The 17,829-nt window shown below is 41.0% G+C and overlaps 1 protein-coding gene across 5 annotated transcripts; it reads right to left on the bottom strand.

The window, feature by feature from the left end:
• Positions 1-1,366: 1,366 nt before the first annotated feature.
• LOC100841181 (eukaryotic peptide chain release factor GTP-binding subunit ERF3A) lies at positions 1,367-15,416 on the bottom strand. 5 transcript variants are annotated; one of them, XM_014895931.2, is made up of 17 exons: positions 15,090-15,415; positions 12,866-12,938; positions 12,469-12,581; positions 10,604-10,715; positions 9,198-9,243; positions 8,848-8,919; positions 7,013-7,075; positions 6,775-6,929; positions 6,596-6,660; positions 5,041-5,191; positions 4,470-4,575; positions 4,245-4,380; positions 3,502-3,566; positions 2,820-3,005; positions 2,669-2,741; positions 1,715-1,805; positions 1,367-1,646 (listed from the first exon to the last, which is right to left on the bottom strand). In XM_014895931.2, exons 1-16 carry the CDS (start codon positions 15,283-15,285, stop codon positions 1,738-1,740), a joined length of 1,680 nt encoding a protein of 559 aa, XP_014751417.1. In that variant the 5' UTR covers positions 15,286-15,415; the 3' UTR covers positions 1,367-1,646; positions 1,715-1,737. The 5 variants fall into 5 exon arrangements, with proteins under 5 accessions (XP_014751417.1, XP_003579482.1, XP_010239754.1 ...); XM_003579434.3 differs by having other exon boundaries at positions 12,469-12,555; positions 12,888-12,938; positions 15,090-15,414; XM_010241452.3 differs by lacking the exon at positions 12,866-12,938 and having other exon boundaries at positions 12,469-12,555; positions 15,090-15,414.
• Between the last annotated feature and the right edge of the window lie 2,413 nt (positions 15,417-17,829).

Here is a 17,829-nt window from a genome sequence, read left to right as displayed (position 1 = left end):
GTGCTCCCCCGAGTCGCCCAGGAGGAGCGACGCGAGGGACGACACCTGTATAGACCAGGTTGTTTTCGTGCGTGCCCAAAGGAAGTGCTTATGAAGTCGGTTGCACAATCAATTCCGTCTTTTGCAATGTCGGTCTTCAAAATCCCTAAACTAATCTGCAAAGGGATTACGAATGTGATTTCTCGCTTTTGGTGGGGTGACGATGAAAACCAAAAAAGAACGCATTTAATCTTGGTGGAAGATGTGCATATCTAAAAAGCAAGAAGGAATGGGTTTCCGCAACCTCCATTGTTTTAATCTTGCTCTCCTTGCAAAGCAGGCTTGGCATCTACAGGAAAATCCGGACTCACTATGTGCCCGTGTCTTGAAGGCAAAATATTTTCCAGATTGTGAGATGATAAATGCATCTTTGAAAAACCGTATCTTGATACGAGATGCAAGACTTGGTCGCTTGGAACCATACCCAGACGGGTGTTTTTTCTGTCCGGTCGGCGTATCATGTGAAATGGACACATCAGTATGGGAGCCGCCAAGCTAGACATGGAGCTTCAGAGATGACGACTATCAACCGTAAGTGGGATAAACTTTGGAAATTGAAAGTTCCTAGTAAAAGTAAAGATCTTCCTATGGAGGGCTCTACATGGTGCTATTGCTTGCCGATCCATTCTTGCTAATCGCCATGTAAAGGTCAATGCACAGTTCCCTGGATGCGGAGGATATTAAGCATATATTGTTCAGCTGTCCAAGAGCCCGTCAGGTTTGGCAATGCCTGGAGATCCATAAAGTCATTAAGTCAGGGGATCCTCTCCGGTGAAATTATCTGGAATTTCTCTTGGAGGTACAGCAAGACGAGAAGACGTCGGCATTAATTGCTACTGCGGCTTTGGTACCTTCGGTAGAAACAGGGCAGGCAGTCCGAGGGGAAATAGTCCAATCTCCCGATCGCTCGGCCATTTCTATGGAGCATAGAAGTAGGAGAGAAGAAGAGAGAAGACCAAAGTTTTTTTTTAGAACGAGAGAAAACCAAAGTGTCAGAGTGCTAATCCACTCTAGTTTAAAATATAATAAATTAATTAAGAAAGAAGAAAAGAAGGACAAACATGTGGCTAGGACGATGGATGCAAATGCCACATGTGGCACCATTTCGGCTTACGGAGAGGAGAAAATGGTAGTCAGATCCGAGTGGTCCTCCAACAGAAACAAGACGAGGGAGGACGCCAACACCAGCAGCATAGCCAACGAGGCCAAGGCAACGATGAGAAATATTGAGCATACGAGGGGCGCCAAGGCAACGATGAGAAATAGTGGGCATACGAGGGGCCTCTGGCCTCTGCAAGACCCTGATTAAGAGTCGAAGATCCGTCCATGTTCGAAGACAAGCCCCATTCGCAAAGAAACTCAAGTATAATACAGTACATAGAGAACAAGTGAGGATGACCTAACGACATCCTTTGTAATATTGGTATAAGATTGCACGGTTGAGACATATCCATCCTGATTTTACAAACTCACAAACATGTGACCAAAGCTACAAATTATGCACCTTATTTTAGTAATACTGTTATGCCTATGTGATTGATGGAGGTTCAACAACTAATCTCACTTCTTCCATAAACATTTCATGAGACAGCGCCGCTTCATTTTTCCTGCGAACAAAGCTAGTGAGATACCGAGCCGCAGATATTAGTAAAAGAAGACGAGTGTAAGTGGCTACCCGCCATTCTATCCAAAATTAGCTCAAGCTGAAAACTTTGTGCTGCCGATAGGAGGAACATCGACAACCTTTCCTACAGCTACTGTCTTTCCTGCAACAGTTCAGGTAAAAGGACATGTTAATAATATAACAGAATGTTGTATTAGCATGCACAGAGATATATGATCTGGAAAGTGCTCCAGAAAATGACACAAACAGCTAGAAAAAGGAGTTCATAAGATAATAAATCAAGCTACCAAGGATTTTATAAAAAACACAAAAAACTGAATCTAGGGTTTGCTTGATTTGCTTCGTTACCTACATCCAATTCCTATATCTTGCAAAGATATATATGATATGGAAAGTGCTCCAGAAAATGACACAAATAGCTAGAAAAGGGAGTTCATATGCCGACTTCCATTCAATACTGGGTAACGTGTAAAAAAGTTGAAATTTAACAGCTCGTTTGGCACCCATCATCTGGGAATAGAATTGTAGAATTCATTTTGAATTCCAAAAAACAACTTGTTTGGTTGGCACGGAATTAGCCACAGGAATTCAATCTCAAACTCCATGGAATCACACTATAACTAGCCTCAATTCCTCTCTAAAAGCCATCATTTCTCTAGAATTGTCTCTCACTCTTCAATTCCATGTGGTAGACAAACATGATTTTTCAACCCGGAATTCAAATTCAACCAAATGAAATCCTATCAAAAATTGGATTTCATTTCATTTTTATCAAAAATGAAATGAATTCTTGGTTGCCAAACGAGCTGTAAGGGAAATCCCGACAATAATAAAAGGAACCTAGATTTGCATCCATTAGAACTTAACCAAGGTGGTTATCTTTGTTGTACATCCACCCCCTCAACCATGCGAGCTAGTATCACTTTCTCAAATTTGGTTATCTTTGTTGAATAGCAGAAGCTAGCAGCCATGCATGGTTAAGTTTCTGAAGCAATGTATACTTGCCTTCTGTTCGGAGAGTAAACCTTCCAAGCTGAGGAAAATCAGAGAATTTCTCTATGCATATCAAATTATTCACCTAATTGCATAACACATTACAATTAGTTCAGTAAGCAATGAGCAGTTATACTGTAGTAGTGACGTTCTGTAAGAATACCTGAATGCGGCAAACTACAACCGCACCATTCTTCACAAAAAGTGGCTTCCTCCCTGGCTTCTTTTTCTTTGGATCAATTTCATTCTTTTTCTTCATGTCAACCTCCTCTATGAGATCAACAATCTCACACTCCTCAACAACAGAGTGGATATGTAACACTGCCTTGTAGCCAGCAGTGAAAATAGCCTGGCATATTACAAAAATCATATAAAGAATCAACATTCGGAAGAAGCACTGCGGTCAATCATCAAAATTGTGCAGTGGCATACATATCCATGGTATGGTGAAAATCAAGTATCGGCAAAGATAAGTTAAAAGAAAAACTATGACATGTTAGATGTGTATACCATTGGTATTCCGTACTGAAAGACATCCCACAGAATACAGAAGTTTCTACTAGAAGGGATGTATGAAATCTGGCATAAGTTATGTATGAACAGAGAATGCCAAATAAAATTTAAGTTTAAAAGAACTGCTTACAGTGCTTACCGATTCAAACAAACAATATATGTATTTGAACCCGCAAATCCCGATACACATCAACAAATTTAAATCCAACAAAAGTATTACCGTTATACACAATGCTTATTTAACATACAAACCAGAAATGGCACACGCAAAATATGGAAACTAATCTCCTTTTAACTTATTTAAGTAACTGGAAGGATCAGGTAACACTTACATTATCAAGCAACTCTAGAATCTGCAACTGAGCATTAAATTCAGTGAAAGCACCAACATGATTAGCTGCATGGATATACATTACTAAAATAAGAACATATGTCAAATAGCAAATGATACAGAAAGCCACAAGTAAACAACCTTCAAAAATCTTTAAATTTACAGGAGCCATGGTCCAAAAGTCTATAATAAGAGCATACCAAATATCACATGCATAACACACAATATATTATAAAAATATAACCGCAACAACCCTAAGGGATAGCCAAATTGAGGGCTACAGCATATAAGCCATTAGCTTATTGGGTTACAACATTCATGCTAAGTTTATTAGTGGTATTTTAAAAACTCAACTTGTTACAGGAAGGCCCAACAACCTGAATCACTTCCTTCCATTTGTCCAAAAACACATCCTAAATCAACATGTTACTTTGCTAGGTTGACAACCTACTCCACACTGGGTTGAATGCATGAATCTGTATCAAACACTAAAGCAGTGTTATAAAACCAGAACCAGTGGAGAATTAGATGTTCTGAACAGAAATAGTTGTCAAATTTCTAACGTTTAGAATTGACCAGTAAACAACCTATGTCACGAGAGAAACTTGTTAAGGGCCATCTGTAGAGAGAGGGTATATGTGGCTCTAAAGCCTTATGTTTGCCTTGTCCTTACTAACACTATGCACTGGATTCAAGCTCACATAACCTAATACTTTATTACGGAGTAACTTTTAGTATACTTACCAATGCTTGAAAGTACAAAACCAGCCATAATATCCTCTTCTTCAATTCCTGATAATTTGACACGGACATTCTCAGCAGGTCCAGCACGACGTACTTTCTTCTCATCCAAGCTTATACCTATGACTTTCACATTGGACTGTTCGGAAAAGACACATTGCACAAAACTGAATTGTAGAGTCCCAAGGAGAACAAGTATGCAAAGGGTGCTAAATGAAAATAAAATACCTTGTTTGGCATAACAAACAAGCTGTCACCCTCTCTGATAGTCCCCGACTCTAATTTCCCCATTACAATAGTGCCCATATCTTTGTATTTGTCAATTATTGGCATCCTACATTATGGATAAAAAGAACTGTAAAGCTTACATCCAGCATCTGATCAACACAAAGTGCCCAAAACAAAATAAAAAATGAAATGAGAAGATATTGTTTTAGTTTTCGTTTAAACTGCCTTTCGTTTTGGAACAGAGATTCACATAGTGATTCCAAAAACAAAAATAAAATCTGAACAGAAAGCAGCAATGTCACCTATGTCAAACCAAGATGATGTTTCAGGAAACGTGTTGTCAGACTTTCTTTAACTTTGACCAGTAGTGCATACAAAAGTTCACAATGTAAAAGTAAGATCACTAGATTTGCAACAGAAAGTAGTCACATGACATAATAATCTTTTTTCCTATCATATTACTATATACATTGACAACAAAATTAAACACTTGTGGCATGGACATGTCCACAGTACCATACACTTTGAACATAGGAATTGTGCAGTTTAAGCATGAGCTTAGCTTTCAAACCTTACTGGACCGTTGGGGTCACGCAACGGAACTTCGATATGGTCCAAAACTTCAAAAAGGCAAGGACCATCCCACCAACTACAAATGCTTTTATCCATCCTGGTCTTCATATTGGTTCCACAAAGGCCAGATATTGGTAAGAACTGGACATCTGATAACAGAGTGAATGAAATGGTAAGAAATAGCATGTGTTTGGCCATACATTGCTACAGTAATTCGAGTAGGGCTATTAAAAATCGGTTTCATGTGAAACCATAGAAACCGGCAATGAGTAGCACAGTTCAATTTCTTTCTTTCATTGCACGCCCATCCACCAAGCTAGTACGAAAAAATTGAATACTGTTGAAATACATAAGTGAATTGTCCTCCTTTCTCCATCAGCTTAACGGTGCTTGCAATTCTTGGTATCATAGCCAAAGAGGCTTTGAGTTCACGCCCCGACTGGCGCAATCTAATAAATACCACACATATGCGCATGTGCAGAACAAAGTCGTTGTAGTTAACACGATAAAAAAACCACCGAGCAGCGAGGGATGGGAACAAGGCCCGATGAGGAAGACATTGTGCATGCTTTTTTTCTCAAGATCAGAGTGCTCCGTTCCAAACAGAGCACTATGCACACGTGGGGCAGGGCTCGCTACGCTCGCGCAGGGGTCAGTGGCCACAGGAACTACCTTAGGGCAGGGGTCATCAGAGGGCCAGACAGGTAGAGATTGCCGGGCCGGTGGCGGCGGCAGAGATCAACAAACCGGCGACAGAGGTCCAGCGGAGATGGGTGGACCGGCAGCAAGTCCAACAGACAAACCGGTGGCGGCTGGCAACGGAGGCGGCCAGCGACACGACTAATATCCGCAAATTCTTCTGATCTCGGTTCTACCTCTGAGCCTTCTGATGGGGAGCACGAGACGCACCAGGGGAAAGATGGGACACATACATAGTTCATCGAGAAGGTCATCAGTTTCAAATAGACAAAAAAATGCTCGGAAAAATAGAAACCCTAGCTCTATACCACCATGTGAAGAAACGTATATCTATGAGGCCACACCCCACAACATCTTAGGAGGTCCTCACGGCTTACAAATGTGATTTTGCTGGTTTTCTTCAGGAATTTTGTGCCACTGGGAGAGGTTGAGTTTATCTGGTCCCAGACATGCTACATAGGGGAGAGAAGGACACTGAGGGAAAGATGAGCTTCGAAAGAGAAGAACAGATAAGAGGACTGCAAAGAGCTGCACTAGGCAATGGGAGAATAAGAGTGGTGGATGGAGAAGTGAGTAAGAATGTGATATGCGGGCATAGATGTCAATGAACAAGAGAAGCTTTTGTCTGGAGGCTAGGGATATTTAATAATTGAAGTTACTTAGCGTTGCAATCATGGTCAAATACTTGAGTCCCGCAAGCTCACTCAATTGTCTTAGATGAAATCGGAGCAAAGTGTCATACACATGAATACATCCAACAGGAACAATGACATGTGTGTAATTCGCTAAAAAGTGACAGCATCGGTCTAAATTTCCCTTTAATCTCCAAGGCAATGTCAAAAGCACAATAATACCTTTCTTAACATTGTACCCCGAAGATTTGAGAAAAGGAACCATTTTTCCTTCAATTTCATCATACCTGAAACAAGTAATAAAATATATCTATACCTGATATGATATTCTTTCAATTTGAAAACTATAGTGCAAGGTATGGCCCCAACTATAGTGCAAGGTATGTTCCATCAGGCCATACCTTTCTTTAGACCATTGTACAGTAGGTTCATCCATCTTGTTGATGACAACTATCAACTTAGCAACACCTAGAGTTTTTGCGAGCAGAACATGTTCACGAGTCTGCCCTCCTCTTTCGTAACCAGTTTCAAATTCACCTTTTCGAGCAGATATGACCTGAACAGAAAAAGAAATATGTTCACTACAAGAGAAAGGACAAAGGAAAATGAAAATAATGATGCCCAGGGCCCTATAGTTACCAGGACGCCAATGTCAGCTTGAGATGCACCACTTATCATATTTGGAACATAACTTTTATGACCCTGCAAATTCATATTATCCAAGTAAACAAGCACTGTACATGGAATACAAACTCAGTCCACCGGCTATCGCAAGTAGACCAGTCACATGCAGTTAGCACACAAAAGCATCATCATTCAAGAATTTAGATGTGTTAAAAACGAAGTTACATATTTTGTACCTGGGAACGAAACAGGTAGGCACAGTGGAGAGTACCGAATGCGATTTTATAGTCGCATAAGTATATTCAACAAATATGACATGTATAAGGATGAATCAGAACACTAGCATTGCCAAAAAGTGGTATGGTAAGAAGTACGTACAAAACAAATTGTTCCAAATCTGATTTTGAAGTCACAGAGTACAGCGAACAGGTAAATCAGGTAAGGATGGAAGGATTGAGCTCAGAGCAATGAATGATCCCTTGACTAATCAAGACAGTAAGTGTGTGTGCTCATGTATTAATGTACGCAAAGTAACCAGAAGTTCTGTTATTTCACTGGAAGTAGAGCCGTTTAGTTCAAAAAGTAAATACCCATAGCACATTTGCTAGTGTTAATCTGTGTGCTTGTGTTCACTTTGGAGCCAACTGTTGCACACATGAATTCAACTACCAATGTAAAATTAAGACTCAATTTTCACTCAAAACATCATGGCACAAGTTTCTTGCATTGATGCTGACAATGTGTAGTGCAAAACTACGAAATACCATACCTTACAAGTGGGTCAAAGGTTAAGACTCGCTCTGATGGTTCTATTAAGCATTACAAGGCTCGTTTTGTAGCACGTGGCTTCCAGCAGGAGCATGGTCGTGACTATGACGAGACGTTTGCTCCTGTGGCCAACATGACCACTGTCCGTACTCTTCTTGAAGTGGCTTCTGTTAGCCACTGGTCCGTCTCTCAGCTTGATGTGAAGAATGCCTTTCTTAGTGGTGAGTTGTGTGAGGAGATCTACGTCACCACCTGGGTATTCTGTTTCTGACAGCATGATGTGCCATCATTGTCGCTCACTTTATGGTCTTAAGCATATTAGTGTTGATGCTTCTTTTATGCAGTCTCGTGTGCAGGATCAGGTGATTGCTCTTCAGTATGTGCGTTCTGAGGTCCAGTTATTAAAAAAATTCACGAAGGCCCAGACTCCAGCACAACTAGGCTTCTATGTCTTCAAACTCAAAGTTGTGGATCCACCATGCGTTTGAGGAGGGGGGTAGAGAGATATGGTTGTATACTGTACTAGGACTAGTTGTATTTCCTTTTGTATTTAGAATTCCTAGTTTATCTCCTTGTATATATTTGGCCTAGAGCCTTGGCAATACAAATTATTAATAGACCAAGTTGGATATTTCCTCACACATATGACTACATACGCAGGAAAAGGTGACATAACCCTGGACAGATTGTAGGTCCATAAACGACAAGTCATCCTATTTCATAACAGTACAAATTATTCAAGAAAGAACCTTAAATTAAATGGCCTCAAAAACCATCTATGCAGTGTTCAGGTTGACCATGTAGGTTCCTTAGTCTTTATCAGAATAGGTTCAGCAAAGAAAGAACCTTAAATTAAATGGTCTCAAAAACCATCTGCGCAGTGTTCAGGTTGACCATGTAGGTTCCTTAGTCTTTATCAGAATATATTCAGCAAGAACAAAAGGAGCTAAAATTTTGTACACTTCAAACTAGAGTACGGCCACCAGAATGATGTTGTGGCCAGAAGAAATGAATCTGGAGAACCATAATAGTGCCACAAAAAACACTAACAAGTACCATATGTAATATCAAAAGAAAAGTACCGGTGCATCCAAAATAGTGAATCTTGTATTTTCAGTCTCAAAGTGGGCTCTACCAACTTCGACAGTTTTGCCCTGAATATTCAAGCAGAAGTGTCAAAAACTATGGCAAGCAAAACAAACCTAGTAAGAATGCAAGAAAAAGTTGCCTGGAGACATAGTTTCATAAATAAGCAGAATAAATATATATTTTTGTTAATGCAAGTTTGGTGCATGCATCAGCTTGTACCAAAATAATTAGTTAAACAAAAAAAAAAGCACCGCGCAACAGATATGGTGTTTCAACATGATGACCAAAAATAATAACGAATCTTCAACACACTAATGTTTAAGCAGACATATGTAAGAAATACCTTAAGTCGCTCTTCCTCATTTGTGTCCATAATGTAAGCCATATACCTGCAAGTATTCGGATTATAGATTATAGTAAAAGGAGTGCAGTGAATTGAGAAATCAAGTATTCGTAAACCAAAAGTAAATAATACATTAGAGACCAGCCACAGCCATGGTTCTATTTTGGTTGGGCATGAGGTTTAGAGCATAAGAAAGATCACTTTTCAGTGGAAGGCATCTTACACATGGAAATATGAAAGATTTATAAGGCATTTAAGTGGCACAGGATTTAAGACGGCAAAAAAATCACAAACCATGCTATCTGTAGATAAAGGTCAAAACATCAACTAATTAGGTATTCCAAATATATGGAGTTACTGCAACCCGAAGTTCTAAAAAAGGCATATGTTCACAAGTACGAAACAGCATATCCTGAATAATGTTCACAGCTTCACATTTACATTTCATGAACATCCTTCACTTTATAATGGAAAATAGTATGTTATAGTTTATAGGGGCCTATCATACAAACAAGCAAAAGCTTTTGGTGCATTTGAGGTTTCATGTAACAACTTTAACCTGAAGGATGATCATGTTTTTCTTTTCTCAGTATACATCTAGAATTTTTCTCTACTCCCAGTCCCACACGGTTATGCAATATTTTCTGTTGTGCATGTAGATATATCCAAAGCATAGGCTACCTATAAACAGAGTTGCCGTATTAACTTTATCTGCTCCGTTAGACTTTATTCAAGTCTTAAAAGTTTTAGGAGTACATGTTATTGTTTCGACTATAAATAAATAGTTGGTGCCAGCTAGTCAAAGCAAGAACTAAATGCTTTAGGGCAAGCATTAACTGACGAAGGGTTTTGCTTATATTGCTTATAACAATTTTTGTTACATACTTTCTCCGTCCAACAATAGTGGGCATATTAGTTTTGCTTTGACCAACGCTTTGACCAAGAATTGCTATTGTATTCGTATTCAAAAGTACTTGCTTACGGTTATGATTTAGATCAAATAGTCGCTTATAAATGAAGTAATTTATGGTCAAAGCATTGGTCAACCGGAACCTAATATGCCCACTATAGTTGGACGGAGTTAGTATCACATATGTAATAAAGACAGCAAAGCACAAAATGAGGTGACAAACAAACCAAGTTGATGATTTGTAGGGGGGAAAGCTTGTGATAGAACAGAAGCAGATATGTGAAAGAGCATCCTGTTACTGAAAGGAAGCCAGCAAAGCACAAAAATCAGGTGACAAACAAACCAAGCTGTTGATTTGGAAGGGGGGAAAGCTTGTGAGAGAACAGAAGCAGATATGTGAAAAAGCATCCCATTACTGACAGTATGGGTTAGCCTTGCAAAATGGATGTGCAAGCTATATACTTAATCTCGCAAACAGGCCTCAAGACTTGCTCACCAGCTTTCTCGGCTTTTATCTTTTGCTTCCTTCTCATATTTCTGGATGGTTCGGTCATCGACTTGACCACTCAAGAACAATATTTGCCCTCCAGCAGTTGATTTTCCAGCATCTGGAGCCATGAATCAACAAAATAAAATTTTAAGTACACTTATTAAGACATTAACACTATCTCTAGAGAAGAAAACTTAACAGGACACTAGTACTATCCATTGAGTACGGAAATATACAGAAACACAGCATATACAAAAAATCAGAAGAAAACTACTCCCTCCGACCAACATTACTTGTCTCAAATTTGCCCAAATATGGATGTATCTATGTTTAAAAAGCATCTAGATACATGTAATATTTCGACAAGTAATTCCGGCCGGAGGTAGTAGCAAAAACAGTGAGCTGGTGTACCAGATGACTTTTCCATGAGCAAAGAGAAACATGAAAGTTTGAACAAGCTAGAACATTAAATCTGGGCATTCTAAGTAGGCACATCAACCGGCACATCAATGTTGACATCCAATAGAGGAAGCGAGCACGTATGAGTGATATGACACTGGCACACACATTTGTCTAGAACAATGCAGAAAGTACTATATCAATTTCTTAGACTACAATTAAATTGTTAACACTTCCTTCCACAGATTATAACCTACCCAGAGCGCCCCCCCCCCCCCCCCCCAACCGTTGGCAAGTCCCAAATTTAACCTTAAACTCTAAAACCAGGCAAACTGCCCCCTTCATCTTCTCATCCCATTCACTGGAACCCCTGGCCTGTTTCCCCCAACGATTACCTTGACAGCAACTGCCAACAGTTGAGGGGGGGTAAAATGGACTTACCAAATCCAAAGATCCAACCTTAATCCAAGTCTTAATGAAAATATAAAGAACTAAAGATAGTCATATTTCAACTATCTCAGTGAATTAAGAAAAAGATGTCAATTTTGATTTGTACTTTGGTCCTTTTTTGTCCTGTAGAAGAAAACTCCGCACATCTCATGCATGTTAAAAATCTGCTATGGGATTTAAGCAAAATAGTCTTCTATAGATTTTGAAGGATGGGCACATCATAAAAGGAGACTGCAGTAACTCGTCAATCTACATAAAAGCATGAATGCAGAATAAAATAGTCCCCATTCCGACCATCATCATCGCTAAATAGACTCGTAATCATTGCAAGACAAGCATATTCTGATCAAGATTGTTGTGAACCACCTCCTCGCTGGCTGCCCCGTTCTTGCAGTCAGCCGGTCACTGTGGCACAAGGTGCTCTCATGGATCCAATCAACAGATTAGGTGCCCGTTGCTGGAGATGACTTCATCGAGTGGTGGCATTCAACCATCAGCTCCTTTTCCACCACGTTGTAGAAGGGCACCTTGTTGCAATCATGCTTACGTCATGGCGGATCTGGAAGCAGTGCAATGCTTCCATTTTTAACAACGCACAACACAACATCGTCAACCAGCTCGAGACAATCCAAACCGAGGCCAGGATGTGTGTAAAAGCAGGAGCAGGCAGTCTTGGGACACTATTCCTGACAGCGCTTAGCACTTAGGCGTGTGGCGTTGTAAAAACCATGGGTATTCGCCCTCTTAGGCTTGTACATAACTTTGTTTCATCAATGCATCGAGAAGCTATGCTTTTGTGTTTTCTCAAAAAATAATTGTTGAGTTTAGTAAGCCCCAGGACAAGGTATTGCCCCAGGAGAAGGTATTCTCATCACATGTAAGGACCCAAACCAAGCTATGACAGAAACAGCAAACAAGCGACACAGCAAAAAAGAACATCAAGTAAGACTTCTCATATGTATACATCTTGCCATAACAAGGAAAGGTTTCATGAAAGCAGGCAGTAAGAAACGAAACCTTACCAACATGGCCAATGAAAACGACATTCAAATGACGCTTTGTTTCTTCTTCCTCATCTACTACCATTTGAGCATCCTCATGAGTACCAGCTGGATTGGTATAAAAGTTAGTGCTGCTGAAGAGTACATAACCAAAGAAGAAATTAGAGACACGATCAGCACTGGCAAGGATTTGTGAATCCTAAATTTTGTGTTCCAACAGTTCACGATATCCCATTGAAATTCGAAGTTCCAACTGACATTCAATAGTCAGAGGCTTACTATCACATGGGAAAAGCAGGTTGATATTTGGAAAAAAAAATTGCAATAAATCAAGACAATAATTCAAAAGTATTAAATAATTGAATAATTAGAGTTCGAGATAAGATTATAACGAATTCACAATAGCTACATTAACAACCTGACGATGGTCTCATACATACCGCTAGGCTTCAACTCCAAGGACTGAAATGATGACTGAACTTCTTTCACGACTGAAAGTACATAATTCCAATGTCAAGTTAAAAGTTAGAACTTCGAACAGACTAGAATACGGTGCATTTTTAAGTAGGAATTTTTTTAGAAGTTTTCTTAGTATAGTAAAAACAACTTCTACCTGCTGATAATGCAGGCAAAATCTTTTTAAGGCCCAGGAAGTACAGGACAGAAACATACAATGTACTATACTACTATCCAGCCACAACTTCAATTCAGCGTTAAGAAAATATTTACTATTTAGATAGCTGAAGTTAAGGAAACATTTGTATCAGTTCTTTATGGCTACGATCATGGGTCGCAGTGCAATGCTGATACATCTAGCTGTACTGCTGTTACTGTTACTCAAGACGAGCGTCGATGTTGCATCAGTTATCTACACTCAAAAGCTCTTGCACTTAAGCTATGATGACAATGAGAATGAGCTCGTAAGTATAACAGCCATACATGTCGCTGCACTAAAGAAGATGCATAGAGACAGAAGCATGCACACGTTTCTGTCAGATGAGACGAGATCACTTAGTTTGGCCCCTGATTTCTCTGCTGCATGCACTAGGTGTGAAGATAGATAAAGAGAGATGCATATGCAGGGAATATTATCAAGGGAAATCAAGGTGTGTGGAAACTGTTGTGTACCAAAATCACGCACGTTCAGCACAACCCAACCAAGTTGTGTACAACAAGGAGTGCAAGATTGAAAAGTTTCTATGTATATTACTTGCTGCATGGAGATCACAACTAAAAACACTTTCCATTATATTCCTTCCTTGCAAGTAAAATATCATTCTGCATAACCTGCAGGGGATCAGGAGCAGGCATTGCACCAAAAGAACAAGAGTCCTAGTAGTTAGTGTTTCTTTAATTAAATAGTGTCGGTCTATTACATGTACATGAGTCAAGACGTAAAAGGTAACTTCGTCAATTAAGAATAGTCCAGATCGCATATTCCGTCAAGATGATTTAGGTAAGTGCTTGATGGGGCCAGGAAACCGAGCATGCCTAGTACAATCATCTATAAAGCCAAATCACACGTCCAAAAAATACTTGGGTTAGTTTTTGAGAAATAGACATGATTGTGTTTGGGGTTAAAGTTCTCTTATAAGGTTCAGGGAAAACTGTCAAAAAATCCTAAGTTTTTACAGGAATCTTTGCAAAAGCCTTCAGCAGCTTGTGAGTTATTCCAATGCATAGGAGGTACTGTTTGTCCATGCTATTCGCTTTTGGAGGAATCCAAGCATGAGGTCTAACCTCATTGAAACTTTCCTTTGGAAGTTCCAATGCATCTTCTCTCTATATCAAAATTCCTATATTTTTTCTATGTAGCATCCAAACACTCTTTTCAAACAATTCCTAGGTTTTTTATTCATACTAGCTAAATACCCATGCGTTGCGATGGATAAAACAAATTAGACTACTCAATAAATTAGACTAAAATAACTATTACATCAAATTAGTGGCACTGTCTATCTAATTACAATTTTGGTGACAAACAGTATCCACATGTCAGTCTTTTGCAATAGGTTTAATTTTTATTTGTATTTCCCATTCAACCAAAATATGGTCGGGTTCCACTGTCAACTGATAACGGAACAAATAGGTTTAATTGTTTGCATTAGAAAAAGAGGGGGAGTTTTTTTTTGGCGATAAAAAGAGGAGAGGAGGTTTTTTCTTTACAACAAAAGGAGGTGATGGACCGCCGCCACCAATTGGCTCTTTTATATAAGAGTAAAGATGGTATTCAAAATGCCATGACATCCCAATCCTATGTTTTTCCTATCCCTACCTTTTACAGGGAGAGCACATGGAATCCTCGACTAATAAAACGATTGAAGCACAATCAATTACATAACACGGCCCCTTAGGCTTAGCATCCCACTGATGGGCACCATCTAACGGAAAGAGAGACTGTTCTAATAATACAAAGACGTGTCTAGGCAAAGGGCCTAAGCTGAAGTAAGAACAGGTAAAAAAAAACTGTGTCCAGATCTTCCAAGCCCAGTCGGGACACAACAATTGAGCGTGTTGCCAATCCTCCTAAACACAACAAAGAAGACCGCACAGTCGAGCACCATATATCCGCGTGGAAGTTGCTCAGATCTAACCGCGGAACAGCATAGCGGGAGAGAGTAGGGAAGCTGAGGCGAGCATACCTTCTGCCGATGGCGCGGGAGGAGCAGCATCCACGGCCTCAGCAGCATGCTCCGCTAGGGCGCCTGAGTGATAGGAGTCCACGGCCATCGAGTCCGCGTCGTCGCGCGTCCAGTCGTCGGCTGCGCCGTCATCCTGTTCGGCAGGCAGCGGGGCGTGTGAGAAGGGCGGCGCGTCAGCTTGCTCGTTGTGCTCCATCCCCGCGAGCGATGCGAACAAGGGCTGAACAAGGCGGTGGATACCGAAGCTACGCACGGCGCCGACGTCTAGGGTTTCGCGTGGAGAATTTAGGGCTTTTGGGTGCTTATTATTTTATCCGCAAGACAAAAACACAGGAATATGAAATTCACAGCATTGCAATGTCGCGTCAATTTAAGTTCTACGGGATTATGGTTTGACTTTGACTGAATAAGAAAATCTTAAAAAAGGTTGGGACGAAGGAAACTTTCGTAAAAAAAAAAATTTAAAAGGTCTACGGGATCTTTATTCATTAGTACATATTACAACAGGATCCTCTAAAGACTGAGAATTACACACAAGTCCCTGAAAATTGCAGAAAGGACCCAGAACAAGAAAGAAGAAATGCAATTGGGTCCTCAACATCCTCTCGGGATCCACCTCGCCGTCGCCGAGGACGAAACCACTTGGGTCGACGAGGCTGCCATAGTTGGAGACTATGGCCACCAATCGGACATTGAACTGCCTCCCATAACACCACTTGACCGGAGGAATGAAGATGGCCGCCCTTCGGCCTGAAGATACGGAGGCAAGGGAGGAACCGGTGGCCATTTGCAGGCGCTATAGCTCCACCGTGACCATTGTGATTGTGCTTGACCACGACACATCAGCTTCAACCCGTCGCTTTCACCTCGTCAGAGTACCACCTCCACGGTGGCCACAACCTCAAAGGGAAAGCCGCTGGATCTCCTACAAATCCAGGACACCATCGAGCTTATTCTTGGAGCTGCCGGCGTCAACCACCGCAGGGGCTGCCCTCTAGTCCCTACGAGCATCTTTGCCGCCAAACGCCGACCGCCGTTGCTCGACCACGGCAGCCACCTGCTCCCTAATGGCATAGCGCCACACCCCGGCATGAAGCCGAAACCCTCTAAGGGAGACCTAACTACGGTGGAGCACCGGGCACCTCCTCCATCTCCTTCCCCACCGGCTTTGGCAGCGGCAAGAAGATGGGATCGGGCCGGGCTCCCTGGAGTTCCTTGGAGAAGCTCGTAGAACAAAGGAGAAGAGGAGGAGAAGGGGAAAGTTTTAAAACTAGGGTTTAGAGATGTATTTGGGGAAACTGCTCAACGCTCTATGGCGTGGCTATCTCATATATTTATAGAGGTACAATGTGTACAAATACGGAGAATACAGAAACTATACGAATACAATTCTAACACCTCCCTCAATCTGAACGGACGGTGTCTCGCAAGTTCAGATTGCGCCAGCAGCCTTCAAACAATGGCAATGACAGCGGCTTGGTGAAGATGTCTGCAAGTTGATCTTTAGAGGAGATGAACTTGATTTGAAGAAGCTTCTGTGCAACACGTTCCCTCACAAAATGATAATCGACTTCGATGTGTTTCGCTCGGGCATGGAATACCGGATTGGAGGACAGGTATGTAGCACTGATGTTATCACACCAAAGGACAGGAGGCCGATCCGAAGAGACTCCTAGCTCTTGAAGTAGCGGCTGTATCCAGATCAGCTCAGCAGTGGCATTAGCGACCGCTTTATACTCCGCTTCAGTGCTGCTTCAAGAGACTGTAGACTGCTTGTGGGCACTCCAGGCAACCAAGTTGGTACCAAGGAAAATAGCATATCCCCCGCTAGATCGGCGGTCATCAGGACTTCCAGCCCAATCAGCTTCAGAGAAGGCTAAGAGAAGATCCGTCGAGGTAGATCGAAGATGCAGACCATAGGAAGCCGTGAGACGGACATACCGCAGAATGCGCTTGACAGCCGACCAATGATAGTCTCGAGGAGCATGAAGATACTCAAATCCGATTGACAGCAAAAGATAGATCAGGGCGAGTGATAGTGAGATATTGCAGCCCACCAACAATACTTCGGTACTCAGTAGCATCGTCGGGAGAGAGAGGATCCGTGGCAGCCATGGTGTAACATCTCAAATTTTCAAAACCCTTCATGTGCATTGCATTTCATAAGCATCATGTCACCCTTGCATTTGATCACATTTGAAAATCCTAAAATTAACCCAGAAAATCCCTATACAAAAGTGTTTTGTTTGAATTTGGGTTTTGTTCTTGCTTTTGAATAATTTGCATTTTAACCCATGAGGGTTTTGGCATAAAAGGGATTTAATGCATATATAAAGCTATCCCATAAATTGGCTTTTGAAATTATTTAAAAAAACAATTTATTTTGATAGCCTAAAAGGCCCTAAAGGCCATTTTATAGGCAAAGATATTTCTAAATATATTTTTTGAGGAAATTCTTGTCCCAAAAGTTAGATCATGTGAAGATAGAATTTTACAAATTTTGTTGCAATTTATTTGGAGTGATTTGGAGCTTTGAATCAATTTTGGAGTTCAAAAACAGAAAATAGAAAAAAGAAAAAGGAAAGAGAAAAAAAACCGAGGCCGGACCGGCCTAATGGGCCGAACCAACCGAACCGGACCGAGCCGACCGGCCCCGCCCCGCACGCTCGAGCGCCCTGTCACTGTCATGTGGGCCCCCCACCATCGTCTCTCTCCTCCAACTGCAATCCGAGATTTCCGG

This window comes from Brachypodium distachyon, chromosome 5, assembly GCF_000005505.3.
Source record: "Brachypodium distachyon strain Bd21 chromosome 5, Brachypodium_distachyon_v3.0, whole genome shotgun sequence".
In the NCBI taxonomy this organism is placed as follows: Eukaryota; Viridiplantae; Streptophyta; class Magnoliopsida; order Poales; family Poaceae; genus Brachypodium; species Brachypodium distachyon.
The sequence above is the reverse complement of the archived record's forward strand: the minus strand, read 5'-3'. Positions and strand labels throughout refer to the sequence as shown.

Excerpts from the sequence above, each read along its gene's own strand:
- LOC100841181 (XM_024455576.1), bottom strand. The coding sequence starts at position 15,285 with ATGGAGCACAACGAGCAAGCTGACGCGCCGCCCTTCTCACACGCCCCG. Across the intron at positions 9,244-10,603 it reads GATAAAAGCCGAGAAAGCTG|GTATATGGCTTACATTATGG; the intron begins GTGAGCAAGTCT and ends GAATACTTGCAG. Across the intron at positions 4,381-4,469 it reads TGTTTGTTATGCCAAACAAG|TCCAATGTGAAAGTCATAGG; the intron begins GTATTTTATTTT and ends TTTTCCGAACAG.